Below are 23,468 nucleotides of genomic sequence, written 5' to 3'. Positions count from 1 at the left end.
AGTAGGGACACCATGGGGTGATCTGATGCTTAACCATCCTGGGCGTTCTGCCTTCCCCTGGAGGGACAGAGAGCACCGCCTCACCTTAGCCCTTGCGGCTGCCCTGCCAGATGGGTTCTCAAACTCCTACAGCAGCTGCTGGCCTTGGGAGCTTACCCTCTCCCAACACTAGGGCCGGTGCCTCAAAGGTGCACATGACTGTAACTGCTTTGCTGAAATTTGCTTTAATGCATAGGAGGTGGCTGTGGTTATGGAGCAGAAACTTCCTTACACTCAGGGACACGTCCCTCCTGATTCAGCTGCTGCAGGGTCAGACCCATAAAAAACTGGGACCACTGCTTCCTGGGCCATTGATGGTGCCACCTTTGTACGCTTGGGAAAGTGTCCTGACCCTGCTGGAAAAAAAGGAAAGAGTAAGTGACAGGTCTGGGGGGTTCAGGGTGGGTGGCTGGGGCTGAGGATGGGGCTGGGGAAATGCGGTTCCTAACAGCCCATGTGCACAGGAGGACGCGGGCTCGGGTCTGTTGCAGCCTCGCCATGGAGCAGCTGAGCGCCATCATCTCCGCCTTTGCCCTGGACCTGTTCCGCACCTTGAGTGAAGACAGCCCCAGTGGGAACCTCTTCTTCTCTCCGCTGAGCATCTATTTCGTGGCCATGGTCTTTCTGGGGACCAGAGGAAACACTGCAGCCCAGCTGTCCAAGGTCAGCAGAAACAGACAAAATGAGAGAGAAAGAGAGAGAGAGAGAGAGAGAGAGAGAGAGAGAGAGAGAGAGAGAGAGAGAGAGAGAAAACGAGAGAACCCTTCCTTCCCTGCCAGCGTCTGTGCTGAGGATGCAGAGAGCCAGCCTTGGGGCTCTCCCTGCGCATGTAAAATCCTTTTCTGTGCTCACATCCCCTGTAGATCCCCCCAAGTCTGTGGGGGAGACTTTCAGGACAAGCCCCGGGCACAGTCCATTTGCTGAGGGCTTTCCCTTTGAGTCCCATTTAATGAGCGCCCACTAAGTGCCAGCTCTGTGGTGTGATTAGCCTAGAATGGGGGAACAACAAGCCAGGACCCCTGGTGCAGGGCAGGCCTCTGCTGTTCTGACTGCCAGACCTGGCTCTGTGGCCTCAGTCTGTTTTCGGGAATCGGCCTTTCCTGGGTCAGCTTTGCATGTGCAGACCTGCTGGGAACAGAGAACGCCTGCCACGTAAATTACTTCTGAGCAGATGGACTCCTGGAAATGCACTGCTGTGGAAGTTGGTGGACTGGCTTGCTGAGGGGGATAAGGAGACAGGGGAATTCTGAATTCTGAGGCCCCGCCTGTGCCCAGTGCTGGGTGTGGCTCTAGGTTCTAATGTCCTGGGCTGCGGCAGGAGGCCCTGCAGAGAACAGGCAGTGTGATGTGGGGGTCTGCAGGGCAGACCCTGGGTGACTCTTCCAGCTGGAAAGGTAGGTGATGCCCACCTTCTGCTTCCCTTATAGGTGTGGGGGGCACCTGTGCCAGGTGTGCCTTATTTCTGAGAGAGGAACCTTGGCTGTCCCTGACTTTGAGGGAAAGGAGTGGCTGCAGAAAAGGGCTTTCTGCCACCCCAGTCACACCTGACACTTAACCTGCAGCCAGGGCGGCCAGCCTTGGGGTCAGGGTTATGTGCCTTTCCAGCTGCAAAGCCTCTATGACCCCACTTCACGGAAACATCTCTAAGTGAATGAGACCCGCATCTGCAGAACCACAGATAGAAAACCCTTTTAAAGTTTCCAGGATTCCACTGGTGCTAATTTGGATTTGCTTCTGAAAAGGTCACCTCAGCTCCATTCTGAGACTTTCTGGGATTGTGTGACTGTAGTAAGAATAAACTTAAGAGTCTTCCGGACATTTCTATTAAAACAGGTGGATCAAAGCACCAGGCAAATGTCCTGTATCTGTGATAACCTGCACTTGTGCACTCCGTGGGTTTGCACTTCTGTGTCTTCAAAGCCAGGAACAGCTCAGGCCTCATAAAGCCATAAAAACATTCTTGATTTGCAACTGATATATGGGGAATTAAACTTTTGCTAAATATTATGTTTTAAGAAGTATTTTAAATAAGTGAGTTATTGTTGCTCACGATGTAATTAGAAAAAAAAACCCTCAATCTGTAATATCTTTGTTCCCGCAGAAATGATGATTCTTAGTTTTCAAGATTATTTCCCAGAAATTTCAGTCAAATAATATTGGAAAAAATTTTTTGATGATACAAAATTAGATTTGAGTATTCATGTAAACACAGCATTTATGATTTTCTTGGGGAAAAGGAAAGACTTGTAGAAATATTTAGTTTACTAACCACTCATATTTGCAGAACTAGAACGATAACCCAAAAAACTGACATAAAAGCAGGCTCTAAGGTGGGATGATTAGGTCTCACAAAGCTGTAAGGTTTGGATTCTCCATTGTTTGTTCTCCAAAGAAAAACTAATAAGGTAATAGTCTGGGGTCATCAGTGCTTAGGAATGAAAACACATTCACCTCATGGATGCAAACGCCTGGGAATCACTTTATAATTTCAAAGTAAATGTTTCTAGAAAATGTTTTCTTCTTTTAGACTCTTCATTTTGATGGGGTTGAGAAGGCTCATTCCAGATTTCAGAGTCTGATCGCTGCTGTCACCAAGCCAGACGCCTCCTATGTGCTGAAACTGGCTAATAGGTTATTCAGAGAGAAAACCTGTGTTTTCCTCCAGGTAAGTACTTTCTGCTTCAGTTCTATTGCTCATTAGACAATGTGTGCTTTTCCCCAGCAAAATCAAGTCAGTTTAAATATTTATAGACAGGAATTCTCTGGTGGCGCAAGGGGTTAAGCAGAGCGCTGAGAAGCTGTCCATAGCCTCTGCAGCACGAGTTTGATTCCCGGCCAGGGAGGAGACCCACATGGCGTGGCAGACCTCTCCTGTCTCGCCCGCGTCTCCCCTCAGCAGGGTATTCAGTCTGCCTGTTCTGCTCCCCACTCTGTCTTGTGCCACCAGGGAGGCCCCAATTTCTATTGTTCAAAGATCTTAGAAAATGACTTCTGTGGATACTGAGTCATTCATAACATTTATTGTCTTATTTTTTAAAATAGGAGTTCTTAGATTCATCTCAGGAACTGTATGGCGCTAAGCTGGCCAGTGTGGATTTTCAGGGCACCTCTGAAGGTGCCAGGAGGGTGATCAACGAGTGGGTCATGGAGCAAACGCAAGGTAAGCGGGTGGACAGAGAGTGGTCCTCACAAAGGATCCTGCCTCTGCATCTCCACTTCCCACCTGCATGGGATGCCCTCTCTACAACCTCTCCCTACCTCCTCTGCCCTCCTTCACCCTGGCGTGTACCCCATTTCCAGTGCTGTACAGCTATCAGACATAGAAATTCCATGCATCCCTCCTGGCGCAAGTAGTGAGTTGCAGCACTATGACGCTATCCCCAGCCAGGGTACTGACCCACATGGCGTAGCAGACCTCTCCTGACTTGCACACTGCTGTCCTCAGCAGTGTTTTTCAGTAGATACAGTTGTCCTGCTCCCCACTCTGTTTCTGGTGAATCTTTTCATCTGCTGAATCTCTGGCCTGCACCCCAGCTCATGCAAGCATTAACAAAATAAATCTTTAAAAAAAAATTAGATTCCTTCAAGTGGAATAGCAGACATGATTTATCCAAAGTGCTATTTCCCCCATGTTCCCTCAAACTACATTTTAAATTTAAAGCTACTATTGACTGCAGAATAAAAGGAATAAAAATTGGGGGGGTGGGGGGGAAATCCAGCCAGTCCAAATAATTTAATACACCACTGGCAGGAAAAACCCTAAGATTTTGTATCAGGGATCACCCACTTCTGGTTATGACCTTTTTCCTGCATCCTGGCTCGGGGCGTGGCAGGTGGGGTGTGCTGTCCAGCTGGGCATCTGTCTCTCCCCCGGTCTGGAATGAGACAAGGCCTCTATAGACACCTGGGGTGTGTGCAGGTTTGCTTAGGGGAGCCCACAATTCAGTGGTGGAACCATATGCCTTGGCATATTTTGAGGGTTGCTGAGAGGATTTGAAGAAGGACTGACTCTAGTGACTCAAAAACACTGTCATGCAAGACTATATATAGTGTTACCCTGAAAAGAATGGCGAATCACAAACACGACTCCTTGTGATCACACTCCAGAAAAGGGGCATTTTCCTGTTTTCTGCTCTTCAGCATATTAGACTCATATTGAAGTACAGGCTCTGGGGGGTGGGGGTGTCACTCATCAGCCTGGTGAGTTGGTGCAGTCAGACACACCACGGGGGTTTTCACCTCAACACCATGTTCAAGCGAAATGAAATGGAAAAGGTCCATTTGAAATGCATTTCAGTGTTGATCAAAAGTCAGTTTACATTTGGAGTGCTGTGAAGTGGGTTAACAAAAAACAGCTCACTCTATCATTTTAGGGAAGACTCTGGAAGTGTTGGCTGCAGATGTGGGAGATCACATGACTGTGCTTGAGCTGGTGAATGCCATCTACTTCAAAGGCACCTGGGAGGACGAATTCAGAAAGAGGAAACCACCGATGCCCCATTCAGGTTGAATAAGGTGAGTCCATGTACTGACTCTTTGCTCTACAAGAGGAAACGTCCTCTTTGCTCTATAAGAATGCAGGTAATAGTGATTTTCCTTTAAACCTTTCAGCCAAGAAACAAAAATGGTGAAAATGATGTACCAGAAGGAATATCTTCCATTCAGCTACATCCAGGACCTTAATTGCCGCGTGCTGGAACTGCCGTACAAGGGTGGGGCGCTCAGCATGGTCATCCTGCTGCCTGATGACATAGAGGACGAGTCCACAGGGCTGGAGAAGGTGATGCTCCTGCGTTTCGTCCTTCTCTCTCCTTTCCTGTGTGAGTCCTCCCGTGTGTGCTGAGTGGCCAGTGCTCATTGTGTACTTACTGATGTCACTGCAAGTTCCAATTCTCTTATAATCTGTCCCGTCAGTATTTAGCACATGGGAGCCCTCCATCTAGAATTTCAGGGACTCTCAGTGAACAGTTGTGGGCACCATGTAAAAACTTACCCTAGATGTAATGCTGGTCACGGGCAGCTCATGCAAACTCTCTTAAACTTTAGAGACTGAGGGTTGTTCTATTGAAATGAATTTCTTCAAAATTAAACTCCCCCAAAATGGCTTGTCATCCTATGCTCTTAGTTGATTTTATGACACTCTCCGATCTCCTTACAATGCACACAGATTGTGAATTCAATTCCCAGTAACTCTATCATAGAAGAAGGCTCCTGAGACAAATGAGCTTGAGGGTTAAGCCTGTTTCCTAGTGTGAACTTTGTATGAAGTTCTACTATAAGGACTTGAAGGCTATGGAATCTCTTGCCAGGACGGGACCAGGCAAAACCTGAAGATTGTGGTTTTTTTCTCTGTGTCTCTAGCCTTCTGTGTTATATCACCACTTTCTTCTTAATCAAACTTGCTCTCTGGAAGAAATCCTAATGTAGTATCTATTTGCATATATACAGGACATCAAAATTGTTATGTCCTTTTTTCAATTGTATTTCCACCTTGATCTATTCTCTGATTATAAAAAAGAGTCTCATGAAAGGGATGACCCAAGCAATAGAAGAAGTATAATGATGGTTCTGTTCTAGTCCCATCATGGTAATAAAACAGCAGTGATAAAAGAGGACACTTACATAGTCCTTACTGTGTCCCAAGTCCTTTAATTCTAATGACAATGTTATATGGTAGGTGCTGTTATTACCCCATTTCAGATGAGGAAGTAGGATCTTTTCTATTTTTCCCTAGGAGCTAAATCTATTAGAGATGATTTCAGCTTTATGTGGTTCACAGATCACCACACCGATTATTGTGTTCAGAATAAATAGAATAGAATAGATAGAAGAAAACTGTTACATTTTCCCTTATACCACTCAAAAAATTAGTTAACATGTAATGTAGCCTTCACAGTAACAACCCTCAGGGCCCATCACAGTGATTCAGTATATGCTGTGGAGTATTACTGTGTCCTGGGAGAGTGGGTAGACAGATGGGTAGGATGAAGCTGTACTCTGGGTGGGTGGATGGAGAGATGGATGGATGGTTTTTTGATGAGCTGATGTCCAACTCCCTGCACTGGTGTCCTGGATGACTTGGAACACACACTCTTTCATTATCCCAATTGCTAGAAAGAACTGGCACAAAACAGAAAGGAAACAGAGTAGCAACATACATTAGGGTCTGGTCCTTTAAATAACGCTTTAGTACTTACCTATATAAAATTGTATTTCTTTGCACATTGTAATTCCAGATCGAGCAGCAGTTGATGCTGGAAAAGCTGCGTGAGTGGACCAAGCCTGAGAATATGTGTCATAGGAATGTCCACGTGCACTTGCCCAAATTCAAGCTGGAAGAGACCTATGATCTCAGCTCCCACCTGGCTCGCATGGGTGTGGGAGATCTCTTTAGCAGCAGCAAGGCTGATCTGTCTGGCATGACAGAAGCCAGAGATATAGTTGTATCAAAATATACCCACAAGTCCTTTGTGGAGGTGAGTGAGGAGGGCACAGAGGCAGCGGCACTCACAGCTGTCAGAGCTTGGGGTTGCTCGAATACACAAAATTTCGTTGCGGACCATCCATTCATCTTCATGATTCGTCACAACTCCTCTGGCAGCATCCTGTTCTTAGGCAGATTGTGTTCCCCTTAGAGGCTGTAGAAATATACGGTCAAATAGAGTTTTATCATCTGACTTTTAATGCAGACATAACTTCATCAATAAAACTACTGTCCAAATCCAAATCTTTAATTTTCTTTGTAAGTGCAGCTCTGCTGGGTTTTCACATCCAAGTCTGCTGCCACAGGTGTTATATTTCCTCTCTTTACAGTGTGAAGCTCCAGGACTGTTTTGGAAAGTGTCAAGTTAAAACAGACATCCCAGATGTGTAGATACTTGATGATGACAAAGCAGTTGTCTGTGCAGGGAAACATGAGCACACTGTGGTTCAGTGAATAGAACTTTAGACGTCATCATAGACACTCTGGGAGGTGCAGGGAGCCTTAAAAGCAGACAATCAGTTGAAATAGAGGAGAGAATCCCAATGAAGCCTCCATTTAGCAAAGATAACCTTACCTTGATCTTTGTCCTAAAGAGTTACGAGCCATAGGACTAGTTTTCAGGCCATTAAAATTTTTTTATTAATATATTTCTAGTCCATCTTTGAAGTCCCCATTGTTCTCCCACTACCAAATCACCCATGAACTATCATCATATTACCTTGTGTTCATATGCTCTGCCCCCACCTTCTCCTCCGCTGTATGGCTCAGAGCTATGGTCAGCTTGCTAGTTTTGACATTTTCTTGACCTTTTTTTGGTTTCTCTATATTCCACATATAAGAGAAACGATCTACTATTTATCTTTTTCTGTCTGACTTACTTTGGCTGGCATAATGATCTCGAGCTCAATCCATGTTACCATGAGTGGTAAGAGTTTGCCTTTTTGATTGCCTAGTAATGTTCCATTGTATAAATGTACCACATCTTCTTGTTCCATTTGTCTATTTTGGGGCATTTCCATAACTGGGCTATTGTAAATAGTTTTGGAAAAACATGGAAGTGCAGGTTTCCATTCGATTTAGTTTTTTAATGTCCTTTGGGTAGATTCCTAGGAACGTAATTGCTGGATCAAAGGATAGATCCAGTTTTAGTGTTTTAGGGTTCTCTACCCGCTACTCAGTTTTCCATAGAAGCTAGAGCAGTTTACTATTCCATCAGAAGTGCAACATATTTGTTGTTTCTGTTTTTTTTTTTAATGTGGAAAATTTTCACTGGAGTGAGGTAGTATCTTCTTGAGGTTTTGATTTGCATTTCCCTGATTATTAGTGATGTTGAACATTTTTTCACCCGTCTATGGCCATTTCCGTTTCTTCTTCGGAGAAGTCTCTTTTTCTCTTTCTGCCCAATTTTGACTGGAAATTTGCTTTGTTCAGAACATTAATTAAAGAGCTGCCTGGCAATCCCCTGTGCTCCATGTTGTGTTCTCCTTTATCTGACCCATGTGTTGCTCTCGTGAGGTCCCATGGAGTCAAGAAGTGGGGGTTCCCATAAAGATGCCAAGAAACGACCAAAAGAAAAATGGAGTAGGAGAGACTGTTAAGCAATTGGGGGGCAACGACCTCAGCTTCCCCCCCCACTACTTGGGTGTTTTCTCATAAAGACTCTCCACGTCCATCATGACACCAGTTGCTATGGCAGGCAGTGGCTGGCTTATGTGCTGTGGTGGAGGATGGGGCTCTCTCTGTGGCTATTCAAGGGTGGGAATAAAAGGAGAAAATTCCCAAGGAATAGTTCTGGGCCCTTTGGGTTCATACGTGGACAAAAATTAAGTTGATTCCTGCCTTAAAACCCAAGCAAACATGAATATCAGAAGGACAGTAGAACTAAAGCAAGACAGGACTTTTAAAAAAGATTTATTTATTTATGCATACAAGAACTGGGTACAGGCCAGAGGTTTTAGGGGTAAGAGGGTTCAACATAGAAAGAGTGGGGAACAGAACAGGCAGACTGACTGAAAGACACTGCTGAGGGGAGCAGCGGGCGAGTTAGGAGAGGTCTGCTGCACCATGTCGGTAGCTCTCTGGCTGGGAATGGAACTCGTGCTGCAGTGGCTGCAGACAGCTTCCCAGTCTGACACTTAAGCCCTTGCACCACAGGGAGGCCCCAAGCCACCATTTTTAAAGGATAATGTATGAGTATAGCTAGCTTCATGACCTTGTGGAGGGAGTCACAGCTGAGCAGGAGACTAACATGCACACAGCCATTGTTCAATATTTCTAGTCTTTTGGACATTTTTGAAGGTAAATTGGGCTAAGTTCTCTGAGGTTCAAAATACAGTGAACCATACCATCTCACACCTGTGAGAATGGCCCTATTAAAATGACCCCCAAGAAGAAGTGTTGGAAGATGGGGAGAGCCAGGAACCCCATTCCCCTAGACGAAAGCTGGTGTGTTCATTACAGAAAGTGGGCTGCACTGACCTTACGAAATAACAATGGAAATACCATATGACCCAACCTCCCACTCTTGGTCATCTGACCTTATATCAGTCCCAATAGCCATATGCTGTGCAATGTTTGTTCCAGCCCCATGACAACAGCAGCCCGTGGTCCCTGGAATAGCCAAATGCCTGTGCATAGGGGACCGGATCAAGGGTCCACACTGTGCAATATGTTCACCACAAGGAGCCATTACAGGCAGTGATGGAGCAATGGAGCGAGTCCAGGGTACAGTAAAGCAATGAAAAAAAAAAATACTGGATTTAGCTAGTGGACAATAAGACCAAGTAAAACAAACACTGGGAGACATTAATAAACAAGGGGGGAGGTTGTAGGGGAGGATTAGGGAAGGGGGTGTCCAGGACAGTGGCAGAGAATAATGTTGAACTTCACCCGCAGCACACACCAACGAGACTATGAGAAGAGACTCGGAGGGAAGGTTGAGGGGGGTACGTCCCAAGGAGAGGTGACAGCTAGGTGTGTCCCCGATGACTGGATTTTATATTCCAGGTCTCCCCACTTCATTCTGTTACTTTCGGGTACAGGGTGCATCCCCCAAGTGAGGGCCCTGCCAGCTCCTGCAGCCCTAGCCCAGCCCCACCCTGGGGACTGGGACTGACCCCCTCGCCTCTCACACAAAGGGGAACTGCAAGTGGATCATGGGTTTACATGGGAGATGTAGAACCATAAACTCTTAGAGTAACCCAAGGGAACATGGTCAGGACCAGCACTAGATGAAGAGTTCTCAGGTCTGACCCAAAAGCACTGTCCATAGGAGGGAAATTGGATAAATTCACATGCAAAGGACTGATCTGTCTGACCCCCCACCCCCCAGCAGGGGCATCACAGAGGAAGACCTCCAGGCCCCTGAGGCGCTGAAACGTCCACATTCTAACTGTCACGGTGTGTTGTGCCAGTAAGAGCCCCGCTCAGAACCTATTTTAGACCTAATTCCAATAAGATCAAGAACACAATTGCCAGAACCCCTAATCCCTGTTCCTTCGTCCACAGGGCCCCCGGGCCTATCCCTGTAACACACGAGACACAGACTTGGCTCAGCCTTTCCTTTCAAAGAAGCCCCTCACTCTAGGCCAGGGCAGCCCCAGCTTCACTGTGAAGGGGGCGGGAGAGGGTCAGGGAGAACAGGGGGTCAGGAGATGGCAGGGGTGAGGAGCGACCTAAGAACCTGAAAGAGTGAGAGCTTTTGTAGGGATTTTGGACTTGGGCACTCATTGTCCACCTAGTACAGCATCTCCCTGTACAAACCTCCCATGGGTCGGGAGTCAGGACCAGCCTCCTGTGAGAAGGCAAATCTAGGAGTGAAGCGATGGCAGCTCTGGGCACTCCTGGCTGGGCCAGCCTCTGAGTTGGGGGTGTATGTGACTGTGGAGGCTATGGGTCAGGCAGAGACGCCCCTTGGGGAGACCACCTCTTCCCAGGGATTTTGTTCCAGACTCTGGGAGGGCAGAGACCCGAGATGACCCCTAGAGCAGTAGCCACTGGCCCAGTACAGGGCTCCCAGGTGGAGCCTCTGCGTGGGGAAAAATCCCTGTGGGATAAGAGGTGAATCCATGCCGGGGAGTGATGCCCTCCCACATCCCCACAAATATGGGCTTGGTGCTCTCAGACCCAGTCTCTGCTGGGTCGATGGTACAACTAAGAATCAGGCCTGTTCCCTCAGATGAGCACCCTGTCCCCCAGCATCTGGAAATCACGCGTTACCTGCCAGAGTGGACATCTTCCTAACACTCCCCACTACTCCTGGGGTGGCCCCTGAGACAGGGAGGGGAAGATCCCCACATTCCTTACCTGCCCGCCAGCGCCACCGTGTGGCTGGAACAGGAAGGAGCCCTCACCAGGGTCTGGGCCCATGGAGGCCTGGCTGGTCAGCCCTTTGCACTGGGACTTGGCTCTTTTATCTGAGGTGTGGACAGAGAGGGGTGGGGGTCACAGATAAGTCCTGGTGGGGACAAGGGTTTCACCTGCAAGAGTCTGAGGTGGTCTCTGTTGTCCTTGGCTCCTGTCCTCTCCCGGCATCGGGAAGCTGGTGTCCTAGTCAGTGGGGAGCCCTGGCTGTGAGCCCCCAGGAGCCACAGCAGGTCAGTGCACAGAGAGCGCCCTCTGCTGCCCGCAGGTGGGATGGCGGGTCCCCATGGTGCCTGGTCACCCTTAAAGCACACTGACTTGGGTAATGTGGTATCAGCATGTCCTGGGTGTCCTGAGCAACTAGTAGCCGGGATAATCGCCAGAGGAATGAGGGTGATTACACTGGACACCCTGCCAGAGGGGGAACTCATGGAGATACCCAATGTTAGGAAGGATGAATTTGTGGGACATAGCCATTTCCCTGACTTCCATGGTTCACTGCATGTGATGAAAGCACCAAACATAGGGTGTCATCTACTCAGTGGGCAATGAGCCCTTAGGGTGGTTGCTTGGCACTGCCGGGTGGGAGGTTAGTGGGTCTGCTATTTGACTGGCCTGCTTGGCTGCCATTCTGGTTGCATGTGGTCCATCCTCCAATACAAGGCCAGAACAGCCTGGTTCATCAGTTTTATGAAGAGCAGAATGTAAAATACCAGACCCTTTGAGGCTCCTTTCAAATTAAAAAAGAGCAGGGATGGCCCTGAGACAATGTGTACACATCAGAGGTATGACAGGGATGCCAGGACTGTTGACTGAGGTATGACTTTGCATCCCAGAGACTGATCAGTGCAACACCTTGTTGATACGATTGGAACCATGGGTGAGAGTCTGAGGGATAGTTTTGTTATTGTTTAAGACTTACTTTATTTATGTATACAAGAGCTGGGGTACAGGCCAGAGGTGCAGGTAGAGACCAGAGAGAGAGTCGGGAACAGAACAGGCAGATCTACTGAAACACACTGCTGAGGGGAACAACAGCGAGACAGAAATCCGCTCTGCCATGTGGGTAGCTCCCTGGCTGGGGATTGAACTTGTGCTGCAGTGGCTGTGGATTGCTTCATAGTGCTGACGCTTAAGCCCTTGCGCCACCGGAAGGCCCTGGGGATGGTTTTGATTACAACACTTGATTGTCAGACTGATAAAAAAATACCTGGTCAGCAGACTCACCTCCCCCTGAAGCCCTAGATGACATATTCACATTTTCCATTTTGACCCACCTTTCCTGCTTGTCCTCCCACCCCACGTAACTGAAGCTGTAGGATTATTCGGTCACTAAAAAGACCAGGTTCCTGCCTTTTTAGCATCCCCTGCATTGTGCTGCCCACACCATGACATCCGTTTCTCCTTCAGTGCTGTGCAGCTGATGCAACAGGGAACCACTCAACCTGCACAGGGGTCCCGTCTTCTGCTGCACGCTGGGTCTGCTGAAGCCACCAGCCTAGCGTGGAGCCAGGCCATGAAATAGGGGTCCTGGCCTGGCAGAAACACCCTCCCAACTCTCCCTTCATGCCAGACAGTGTGGCCTCCCCGTCAACATGAAGGGTGTGGAAACCAGGTCAAGGTCATCCAGCAGCGGCCACGTTGACACGCGAGGGCCCCAGCCAGACACAGCCCTCACAGTAGGGGTCCTCCTTACCGAAAGGGATTCGTGGAGAAAGGAGTCCTCTGTCCAGTCGCAAGACGGGCCCCTGGGATGCCTCCAGCTGGCGGTGTGTGGGCAGCGCCTCTCTCCACATACCCGACGCTGGACCAGACAGCAATGCAGCAGCCGCACCCAGAGGTGGTCCCGGACGGGCAGGAGGAGTTACCAGCTCCCAGAGGTGGCCCGGACAGAGTGTCGGTCACCACCCGTCACCAGCATTACAGCTGTTTGTGAGTCGTGGGCTCACCAACACCAAGCAGCTCACTGAGATACTGGGCGCGGGCCGGCTGCAGGCCAGTGGGCAGTGGCTTCCAGACTCCACCCCCGGCCTCTGAGAAGCTCTTTGGCTTCTCTGGACCTTTTTAGCTTCTTTTCTTTCCTTTTTAGCTTCTTTTCTTTCCTTCCCCTTTGGAGGTCGAGGGCATAGTAGTGTTCTTTCCCGAGAGGCCAGGAAGAACATCAGACCCAGAGTGCGTGTCCCAAGCTGGCGCCTGCCCCGCCTCATCTCCTGTCAGGGCGCCCACCTACCAGGCTGATCGGACCGTTCTCAATCCACTGGCTGATTGGACCATTTGCTAATCAGCTCACAGCCTGCACCTGACCTAGCACCCAGCACCCTCCATGGGCCTCTCTACTGCCTGCAGCTGGAGGAGCCTAGTGCTGGGGCTGGCCCCGTGGGGCCCCATGCTGCTCCCTGCAGCTCTGAGCCAGGGCCGCCTGCCACACTGTTGGCCTCAGCCTGCAGCCTCAGCGCCAGTGCGGTCACTAGTGGCGGGCAGTGAAATGCCCCCACCCGCTGCTGCTTGCATTGCCGCAAACAGCTTCTGGCGCCAGACAGAAAATAGTCACTGCCTCTCCAGTTGCTCCCACTGCTCAGCCAGGGGCAGGAGAGCTGTCTCTGCCTCTCAGCTCTGTGGCGGGGCCCGCTTTTACCAACGCTGAAATGAGCAAAGCTGTTCTCCAAAGCAGAATGGTCTCGTACCCAGATTCCCTAGTCACTAGAGCACAAACACTCATGTCAGGTGGAAATAAAAATGCAGAACAGGGCCTCCCTTGTGGCTTAAGGGGACAAAACGCAACCTATGAAGCTATCCGCAGCCCCTGCAGCACGAGTTTGATCCCCGGGGCAGGGAGCTACCCGCATGGAGCAGCAGACCTCTTCTGTCTCCCCGCTGGCCCCTCAGAAGTGTATTTCAGTAGATCCGCCTGTTCTGCTCCCCACTCTGTCTCTGGTGAATCCTCTCACACCTCCACACCTCTGGAGTGCAGCCCAGTTCTTCTATGCATAAATACATAAATTTAAAAAATGCCCCTGGGGGAGGGCTGCCAGCTGCCAGGGCACTCCCTTTGCACAACTATAAGATCCCCTGCAAGGGGATCTTCAGCACAGATTTCGCCCTTCCTCAGGATCCAACCAGCACAGCAGCAGGTAGGATCTGGAAACAGAGGCGCTGTATGCAGTCGGGGTGAGCAACAGAGGCCAGCATCTGAGATTGCCAGCAGCCCAAGCCCGGATCTCCTTGGCTGGGTGGAGACTCGATGCTCCCCTGGGAGCTCCCCATGCTGCCTGCACTGTGCACCAAGCTCGGGACCCCGGTGCAGCCTGGGGTCCTCTGCACCCTGGAGTTCTGGGCCAGGCGGGTGGGGAGGGGAGGAAGGCCGGGCTTGGCGACTGCAGGCCTGAGATCAGGTTGCTTCATTTTCTCCCGGGGCCTCCCTCCTTCCCCTTACTACTTAGGCAAGTTTCCAGGCCAGCTTGGGTCTGTGTTGCAGCCTCGCCATGGAGCAGCTGAGCGCCGCCAACTCCGCCTTCGCCCTGGACCTGTTCCGCACCTTGAGTGAAGATAGCCCCCGTGGGAACCTCTTCTTCTCCCCCCTAAGCATCTCCTCAGCGATGGCCATGGTCTTCCTGGGGACCAGAGACAACACTGCGGCCCAGCTGATCCAGGTCAGCAGACACACAGAGAGAGACCCTTCCCTGCCAGAGTCTGTGCCGAGGATGGGGAGAGCCGGCCTTGGGGCTCTCCCTGTGCATGTATAATCTGTTTCTGGGCTCAGATCCCCACTGTGGGGGAGACTTTCAGGACAAGCCCCGGGCACAGTCCATTTGCTGTGGGCTTTCCCTTTGTCCCCTGTTTAATGAGCACCTACTAGGTGCCAGCTCTGTGGTGTTATTGGCTGAGGATGGGGGAGCAGCAGGCCAGGACCCCTGGGGCAATGCAGGCTTCTGCTGTTCTGGCTGCTACCAGGCTCTGTGGCCTCAGCCTATTTTCCGGGAATCGGCCTTTCCTGGTTCAGTTTTGCATGTGCAGACCTGCTGGGAACAGGGAATGCCTGTCATGGAAATTAATTCTCAGCAGAATGACACCGGAAAAGCACTGCTGTGAAAGTGGTGGACTGGCTTGCTGAGGGCGACCAGGAGACAGGGCAATTCTGTTCTGAGGCCCCGCCTGTGCCCAGTGCTGGGTGTGGCTGTAGGTTCTGATATCCTGGGCCCTGTGGGCAGGAGGCCCTCAGAACAGAGAGACTGAGGCATGTGGCTTCAGGGGAGGGAGAAGCCCTGGGTGACTCTTCCAGCAGGAAAGGTGGGTGATACCTACCTTCTGCTCCCCTTGTAGGTGTGGGGGGCACCTGTGCCAGATGTATCTTATTTCCGAGAGAGGGTCTCTGGCTCTCCCTGACAGCGAGGGAAAGGAATGGCCGCAGAGAAGGGCTTTCTGCCACCCTAGTCACACCTGACACTCACCTGCAGCCAGGACGGCCAGCCCTGGGGTCAGGGTTATGGACCTTTTTACTTGCGTATCCTCTATGATCCCATTTAATGGAAACATCTCTAAGTGAATGAGACCCGCATCTGCAGAACCACAGAGGAAAAGCCTTTTTAAGTTTCCAAGACTCCACAGCGTGAACTAGTACTAATTTGAATTTGCTTCTTAAAAGGTCACATCAGCCTCTAATTCTGAGGCTACCCAGGGGCTGTCTGACTTCAGCAAAAATGGCCTTAAGAGCCTTCTGCTCCGTTTCCATTAAAACAAATGGCTCACAGCACTAGGCAAACATCCCACTCCGTGAATACCCGGACTTGTGCACTGTGTGGGTTTGCTCTTCTCTGTCTTAAAAGCCAGGCACAGCTCAGGCCTCATAGAACTATAAAATACTTCTTGATTTGCAATTGATATGTGGGGAATTAGACATTCCCTAAATGTCATGTTTAAAGAAGTGTTTTTTATATAAGTGAGTTACTGATGCTCAAGAGTAGTTAAAGAAAACCCCTCAACCCATAATATCTCCGTGTTCCTGCAGAGGTGATGATTTCTGCTTTTACTGTTTATTTCTCAGAACTTTTAGAAAAATTATATTTGATAAAATTATATAATGATGCAAAATTAGAGTTGCATGTACATGTGAACACACCATTTATTACTTTCTTGGGGAAAAGGAAGACATATAGAAATATTTATTTACCTAAACACTCATATTTGTGGAACTAGAATTATAACCCAAGAAAGTGATATAGAAACAGTGTCTAATGTGGGATGATTAGTTCTCACAAAGTTGAGTTTCAGGTTCTCCATCGTTTGTTCTCCAATGAAAGACTCAGAAGTTACTACCTGGGGTCCTCCGTGCTTAGTAATGACAACACATTCCTCTGATGGAAGCAAACACCTGGAAATCACTTTATAATTTCAAAGTAAATGTTTATAGAAAATGTTTTCTTCATTTTAGACTCTTCATTTTGATGGGGTTGAGAAGGTTCATTCCAGATTTCAGAGTCTGATCGCTGCTGTCAACAAGCCAGACGCCTCCTACGTGCTGAAACTGGCTAACAGGTTATACGGAGAGAAAACCTATCATTTCCTCCCTGTAGGTACTTTCTGCCTCATGTTATAAAATTCATAAGACAATGCATGTTTTCCCCCAGCAAAATGAAGTCTTAGAAGTCGCTTCTAATTTTTATAAATATTCAGAAAAAATAAAGAATGGAAATAGGTAATAGACGATGTTCTCGTTAAAGGCTGTGATTTCATGCTGTTCTTCCAGGTGAAGTTGTAGTCCTGACTGGTTAAGGCAAGAGTGACTTCCAAGCCATCATTCACTTCCAAGTGCAGTCAGTATTCATTATTTATGAGTGTTAGGAAAGATTGGGTATTTTATACAATGCTAAACTTACTGATCTTTACACTTAAAAATGGTTAAGTTGAATAATATCATGTTATGTATTTTTTCCCATATTAAAAAAATGGTTAGAATCTTTACATTATAAGGAAATGGATGCCTTTGAGGTCAATTTCTATTGCTTCTAAAGATCTTAAAAAACAACTTCTGTATACAGTAAGAGACATTCATAACATTTCTTTTTTTTTTTTAAATAGGAGTTCCTAGCATCAACTCAGGAACTGTATGGCGCTGAGCTGGCCAGTGTGGATTTCCAGGGCGACTCTGAAGGTGCCAGGAAGGTGATCAATGCCTGGGTCAAAGGACAAACGGAAGGTAAGAGGGTGGAGACAGTGTGGTCCTAGCACAGGGTCCTGCCTCGGTGTCTTCAGCTTCCCACCTGCATGGGGTGCCCTCTCCACACCCTCTCCCTACCTCCTGCTCCTGACTTCACTCAGGGGGTGTACCCCCATTTCCAGTGCTGAATAGATATCAAACATAGAAATTCCTTGCAGTGGAAACTTGGACACGGTTCTACCAAAGCAGCTAAATATTTTCTCCCACAACATTTTAAAGTTAAAGCTAATATTACCTGGACAATAAAGGGAATAAAAATTGGGGGCATAGAAGGGGAAATCAAGCCAAGTCCAAATGACTTAATACACCTGAGATTGTGAATCGGGGCTCACACACTTCTGGGTCATGAACCTCTTTCCTGCATTCTGGCTTAGGGGCAGGCGTGGCGGGTGGATGTGGCGTCCAGCTGGGCATCTGTCTCTCCCCCCGTCATGGAATGAAACCAGGCGTCTACAGACACCTGGCATGTGTAAGGGTTTGCTTGATGGAGCCTGCAATTCAGTGGAGGAACCATCCTGCCTTTGCATATTTTGAAGGTTGCTGCCACCTAGCGGATTTGAAGAAGGACTGACTTACTAGTGACTCAAAACATTGTCATGCAAGACTTCATATTTTTGTCCTGCAACAGAATGGCCATTCACTAACAAGACTCCTTGCGATCACACTCCAGAAAAGGGGCATTTTCTTGTCTACCACCAGTTAGCACGTTAGACTCGTATTGAAGTGTGGACCCTGGGGGATGGTTGCGTCATTCTATCACCTTAGTGAGTTGGTGCAGTCAAATATGCCCAGGGTGTTCTTACCTTAGTAACATGTTAAATAGAAATGAAATGAAAAAGATATATTTGAATTTCATTTCAGTGCTGAACAAAATCAGTACAGAGTTGGAGTTTGGAAATGTGGAGTTACAAAAAAAAAAAAATTGCTGTACCTTTTTTAGGGAAGATTCCAGAACTGTTGGCTGCAGGTATGGTGGATCACATGACTAAGCTTGTGCTGGTGAATGCCATCTACTTCAAAGGCACCTGGCAGGACGAATTCAGAAAAGAGGAAACCAGGGACGCCCCATTCAGGTTGAACACGGTGAGCCCATGCACGGTCTCTTTGCTCTACAAGAGAAAACATCCCCTTTGCTCTACAAGAGTGCAGATAATAATGAGCGATTTGTCCTCCAACCTTTCAGAAAGACACAAAGATAGTGAAAATGATGTACCAGAAGAAATATCTTCCATTTGGCTACATCCAGGAGCTCCAGTGCCGCGTGCTGGAACTGCCATACAAGGGCGGGGAGCTCAGCATGGTCATCCTGCTGCCCGATGACATGGAGGACGAGTCCACAGGGCTGGAGAAGGTGATGCTCCCGCACACTGTCCTTCTCTCTCCTTTCCTGTGTGAGTCCTCCTGTGTGTGCTGAGTGGTCAGTGCTTGTTATGCCTTTACTGATGTCGCTCACTTTCCAATCTTTTGTAATCTAACCCACCACATTTACCAGCTGGGAGTCCTATGTTTAAAATTTCAGGGAACGTCAGTGAATGTGGTTGGGACCATGTGAAGACCAACCCTAGTGTAATGCTGGTCAGTGGCAGCTCAGCAAGCTCTCTTAAGAATTTTACAGACTGAGGGTTGTTTTATTAAATTGTTTTTTTTAAATTGTTTTTTATTTTTATTTATTTATTTATTTATTTTAAATAATAAATTTTATTTTTATATTCCCCCATACAATTGCAAATGCCCCATTCTGACCCCAATCCTTCCCCTTCCGCCCCCCACCCCCCAAAAACTGTCTCTGGTTCATAGTTTTCTATTGATTTTGATTTTCACTTTCTTATATTCATTTTCCTGGTCCCTTATTTAATTTCTCTAGATTCCTGCTATGAGTGAGACCATCCGGTATTTTTCTTTTTCTTTTTGGCTTATTTCGCTGAGCATGATCCCTTCCAGCGCCATCCATGTTGCTGCAAATTGCATGTGTTTATCCTTTTTGAATGCTGAGTAATATTCCATGGTATATATTACAACATCTTCTTGATCCAGTCATCTATTTTTGGGCATTAAATTGTTTTTTTAAATGCATCTCACATTTACATAGCCCTAACTATGTCCCAACTCATTTAATGCTAATGACCACATTATAATGTAAATGCCATAATGAACCTCTCTTTAGAAAAGGAATTAGGACCTTATTTATTTTTACCTCTGAGCTAAATATATTAGAGATTATTTCACCTCTGTGTGGTTCACAGATCACCATAATGATTAATGGGGTTCAGAATAAATACAACAGAATAAGTAGAAGAAAACTTTTATATTTTTCCCTTACACCACTAACCAATTAGCTAACATGTAATATCTCCTTCATGGTAATGATAGTCTTCAGGGTCCATCAGAGTGATCCAGTATGGCAGGGTGTTGTTAAGTCATGGACGAGTAGGTAGAGAGGGGGTAGGTATGTAAGGTCGGGTGTGTGTATGGATGGCGTGCCCATATATCAATGGACAGTGAGTGGATGGAGAGACTGGTGGATGGTTGTTTGATGGATGTGATGAAACCCTCTTATTTGGGCCTTTGATGACTTGCAACACATCACTCTCTCGTTATCCCAAATGCTGGAAAGTACTGGCACAAAACATGAACAAAACAAATTAGCAATGAGTTTCTGAGTCTGTTATTTAAATAACGCTTTAGTATTTTGCCTATATAAAATTGTATTCTCTTTGCACATTCTAATTCCAGATTGAACAACAGTTGACTCTGGAAAAACTGTGTGCGTGGACCAAGCCTGAGAATATGGGTCATACGGATGTCCGCATCCACTTGCCCAAATTCAAGCTGGAAGAGACCTACGATCTCAAGCCCCACCTGGCTCGCATGGGTGTGGAAGATCTCTTTAGCAGCAGCAAGGCTGATCTGTCTGGCATGACAGAAACCAGAGATATTTTCGTATCAAAAATTATTCACAAGTCCTTTGTGGAGGTGAGTGAGGAGGGCACAGAGGCAGCAGCCGCCACAGCAGTTGTTTCCAAGACCAGCAGTCTGGGGCCAGTGGAAGATTTCGTTGCCGACCATCCATTCATCTTCATGATTCGTCACAACTCCTCTGGCAGCATCTTGTTCTTAGGCAGATTGTGTTCCCCTTAGAGGCTGTAGAAATACAAGGTCATTCTTAGAGTTTATATCTGACTGATAGTGCAGAAATAACTTCACTAATAAACTACTATCCAAAACTAAATGTATAATTTCCCTTGTAAGTGCAACCTTGTTGGGTCTTCACTTCCATTAACTTGGCGGGGTATTGATTTTCTTCCTTTTCTATTGAAAAACTCCCGTGGTTGTTTCTGAAAGCATCAGGTTCAAACAAACATCCCAGATGAGTAGATTCTTGACGAACAGTCATCTGTGCAGGGAAACATGAAGATACTGTGATTAGTTAATAGACAGAACTTCATGTCTGCAGTCCACACCAGTGACAGAGTCCCCCATGACCCCATTTATATTCCAGCTGTCCCCACTTCATTCTGTTATTTCGGGTACAGCTGCATCTCCCCAATGAGGGCCCTGCCAGCTCCTGCAGCTCCACCCCAGCCCCACCCTGGGGACTGAGACTGACCCCCTCACCTCTCACACAAAGGGAAACTGCAAGTGGATCGTGGGTTTACATGGGAGATGTAGAACCATAAACTCTTAGAGTAACCCAAAGGAACATTGTCAGGATCCAGCACTAGGTGAAGAGTTCTTAGGTCTGACCCCAAAAGCCCATTCATGGGAGGGAAATTGGATAAAATCACATGGAAAGGACTGATCTGTCTGCCCCACCAGCAGGGGGAATCACAGAGGAAGATCTCCAGGCCCCTAAGATGCTGAAACGTCCACATTCTAACTATCACGGTGAATTTTGCTAATAAGAGCCCTGCTCAGAACCTATTTTAGACCCATTTCCAATAAGATCAAGAACACAATTGCCAGAACCCCTAGTCCCTGCCCCTGCGTCCACAGGGCCCCCGGGCCTATCCTTGTAACACACGAGGCACAGACTTGGCTCCAGCCTTTCCTTGCAAAGAAGCCCCTCACTCTAGGCCAGGGCAGCCCCAGCTTCACTGTGTGGGGGCGGGAGAGGGTCCGGGAGAGGAGGGGGCAGTAGAGGGCCTAAGAACCTGAAAGGGTGAGAGCTTTTGTAGGGATTTGGGGCTTGGGCACTCATTGCCCACCTGGTACAGCATCTTCCTTTACAAACCGCCCTGAGGTGGGCCCCCATGGGCCCGGGGATCAGGACCAGCCTCCTGTGAGGGCAAATTGATGGCATCTCTGGGCACCTCCCAGTGGGCCAGACTCTGAGTTGGGGGTGTCTGTGACTGTGGAGACTACGGGTGTGGCAGACACCCCGTGGGGAGACCACCTCTTCCCAGGGATTTTGTTGGGGCTCTGGGAGGAGCAGAGACCTGAGATGCTCCATACAGCATCCCTAGGACATACTCACCCCTGTGGAGCCTCTGTGTGGGGACAACTTCCCTGAGGGCTAAGGGGTGGATGATCTCTCCACCCATCTCTGCAAGTTCGTCATGACACGAAGAATCAGGCCTCCTGGCATAAATGAGCACCCTGCTCCCAAGTTTCTAGAAATGAGATGCTACTGAGCCCTGTCCTGTGTGGGTCTCTTCCTAATGCTTCACCCTATTCCTGGGGTGCCCCTAGAGAGGGGCAGGGGAAGTTACCCCGATGCCTGCCCTGTTGATGGGTCTAGTGGGGACCACAGTCCCTCCCAGCTCGCCAGCGCCACCGTGTGTCTGGAACAGGAAGGAGCCCTCGCCCTTGGGCTGTGTTTTCTGATCCTGAGTCCAGGCTGGTGAACCCTTTGGGAACTGGCTCTTTAGTCTTAGGTGTGGACACAGAGGGGTGGACGGTCACCCGGATCGGCCCTGGTGTGGAAAATGGATTCACCTCTAGACTCTGAGCTGGTCCTTGCTGTCCTTGGCTCCTGTTCTCTGCTGGCATCGGCAAGCTGTGTCCTAGTCACAGCAGGTCGGTGCACAGAAGAGCGCCCTCTGCCGCCCCCCGGTGGGATGGCGGGTCCCCATGGTGCCAGGTCACACTTGAGACACCCTGAGTGGGGTAATGTCCTGTGTTTCCTGAACAAATTGCAGCCAGGACCAGTCCACAGGTGCAATCCTTACAGAAGGGGTTCTAAGGCCCAAATGGGGTTCCAGTTCCCAGAAGTGGGCCCTCCTCAGAGAAGGCTCCATGAAAACTTGGCTCCTGTGGGTCATATAATATCATCAACTTACCAGCACTTGTGCACCCCAATTTGGGAGCAGACAAAACCACTCCCAACAGGCCCCACCCAGCAGCCCAGGGCTATGGGATGGTGTCACCATCATCACCTGTCAAATAAAGGACAGTGACTGTGTTGTCATGGCTGGGTGGGCCACTCTGGTACTCACTGGGTGGCCCAGAGCGGGACCCAGTGCTCCTGTGGCAGAAATCCATGGTCATGGCTCCCACTTGGTGGCTGATTTAAAATCAACCCAGGTCTGTGGCACCGTTGCTTTCCCTGAGCCCGGGCAGACTCTGCTTCATAGTCAGAAAACTGCACCTGCCTCTCCCTGAGACACGATGGACGAGGTGTATCCCAAGGTCTGGCATTGTATCCCAGACTGTATCCCAAGGTCTGGCATTAACCGCTGTCGCTGTCCTCTAGGTGGGGGGAGCACAGGGGTCCATACAAGCCTCTAGCACATTCTCCCCGGAGCCTAAACCACAGCCGGCAGACTGGTCCTCACTGATGGGAGGGTGTGCTGTGGGGGCTACAGCAGGCCCAGAGGACAGGGCCCTTAGGGAGCAGGTCTGTGTCTGTGGGTTCCTCACCCCCACACACAATAGAACGACTACTCAGGCTCAGGGAACAACAACAATGGGGTGTATTTAACAAATGGGGGAAACAAACATTCCTTAAGCTCAAGAGCGGAGACTTTTTTTAATTTATTTTTTTATTTTTATATTCCCCATACAATTGCAATCCCCTGATTTTGACCCCAATCCCCCCTTCCCCCCCGGCAAAGTGTGTCTCTGGTTCATAGTTTTTTGTTGATTTTGATTTTCACTTTCTTATAGTTATTCATTTTCCTGGTCCCTTATTTAAGTTTTCTAGATTCCTGCTATGAGCGAGACCATACGGTACTTTTCTTTTTCTTTCTGGCTTATTTCACTGAGCAAGATCACCTTCCAGCGCCATCCGTGTTGCTGCAAATTGCATGTGTTTATCTTTTTTGAATGCTGAGTAATATTCCATGGTGTGTATGTACCACATCTTCTTGATCCAGTCATCTATTTTTGGGCATTTGGGTTGTTTCCAAAGCTTAGCTATTGTAAACAGTG

General features: G+C 48.4%; 2 protein-coding genes across 2 annotated transcripts; both read left to right on the top strand.

Moving 5' to 3' along the window:
- Nucleotides 1-537: 537 nt before the first annotated feature.
- Nucleotides 538-6,674, top strand: LOC311188358 (leukocyte elastase inhibitor-like; the record flags this gene model as incomplete). Its single annotated transcript, XM_084259461.1, is given in 6 exon segments — nt 538-702; nt 3,082-3,199; nt 4,413-4,510; nt 4,516-4,558; nt 4,656-4,819; nt 6,276-6,674. Coding segments are annotated over 6 exon segments (987 nt in total).
- Nucleotides 6,675-14,367: 7,693 nt separating this feature from the next.
- LOC311186179 (leukocyte elastase inhibitor-like) lies at nt 14,368-20,237 on the top strand (the record flags this gene model as incomplete). The annotated part of the gene is made up of 6 exons (XM_084257061.1): nt 14,368-14,535; nt 16,314-16,451; nt 16,961-17,078; nt 18,040-18,182; nt 18,283-18,450; nt 19,833-20,237. The coding sequence occupies 6 exons, from the start codon at nt 14,368-14,370 to the stop codon at nt 20,235-20,237; spliced, it is 1,140 nt and encodes a 379-aa protein (XP_084113187.1).
- Between the last annotated feature and the right edge of the window lie 3,231 nt (nt 20,238-23,468).

Source organism: Talpa europaea (assembly GCF_964194135.1).
Source record: "Talpa europaea genome assembly, chromosome: 2".
Classification (NCBI taxonomy): domain Eukaryota; kingdom Metazoa; phylum Chordata; class Mammalia; order Eulipotyphla; family Talpidae; genus Talpa; species Talpa europaea.
This window is presented reverse-complemented; position numbering and strand designations above follow the sequence as displayed.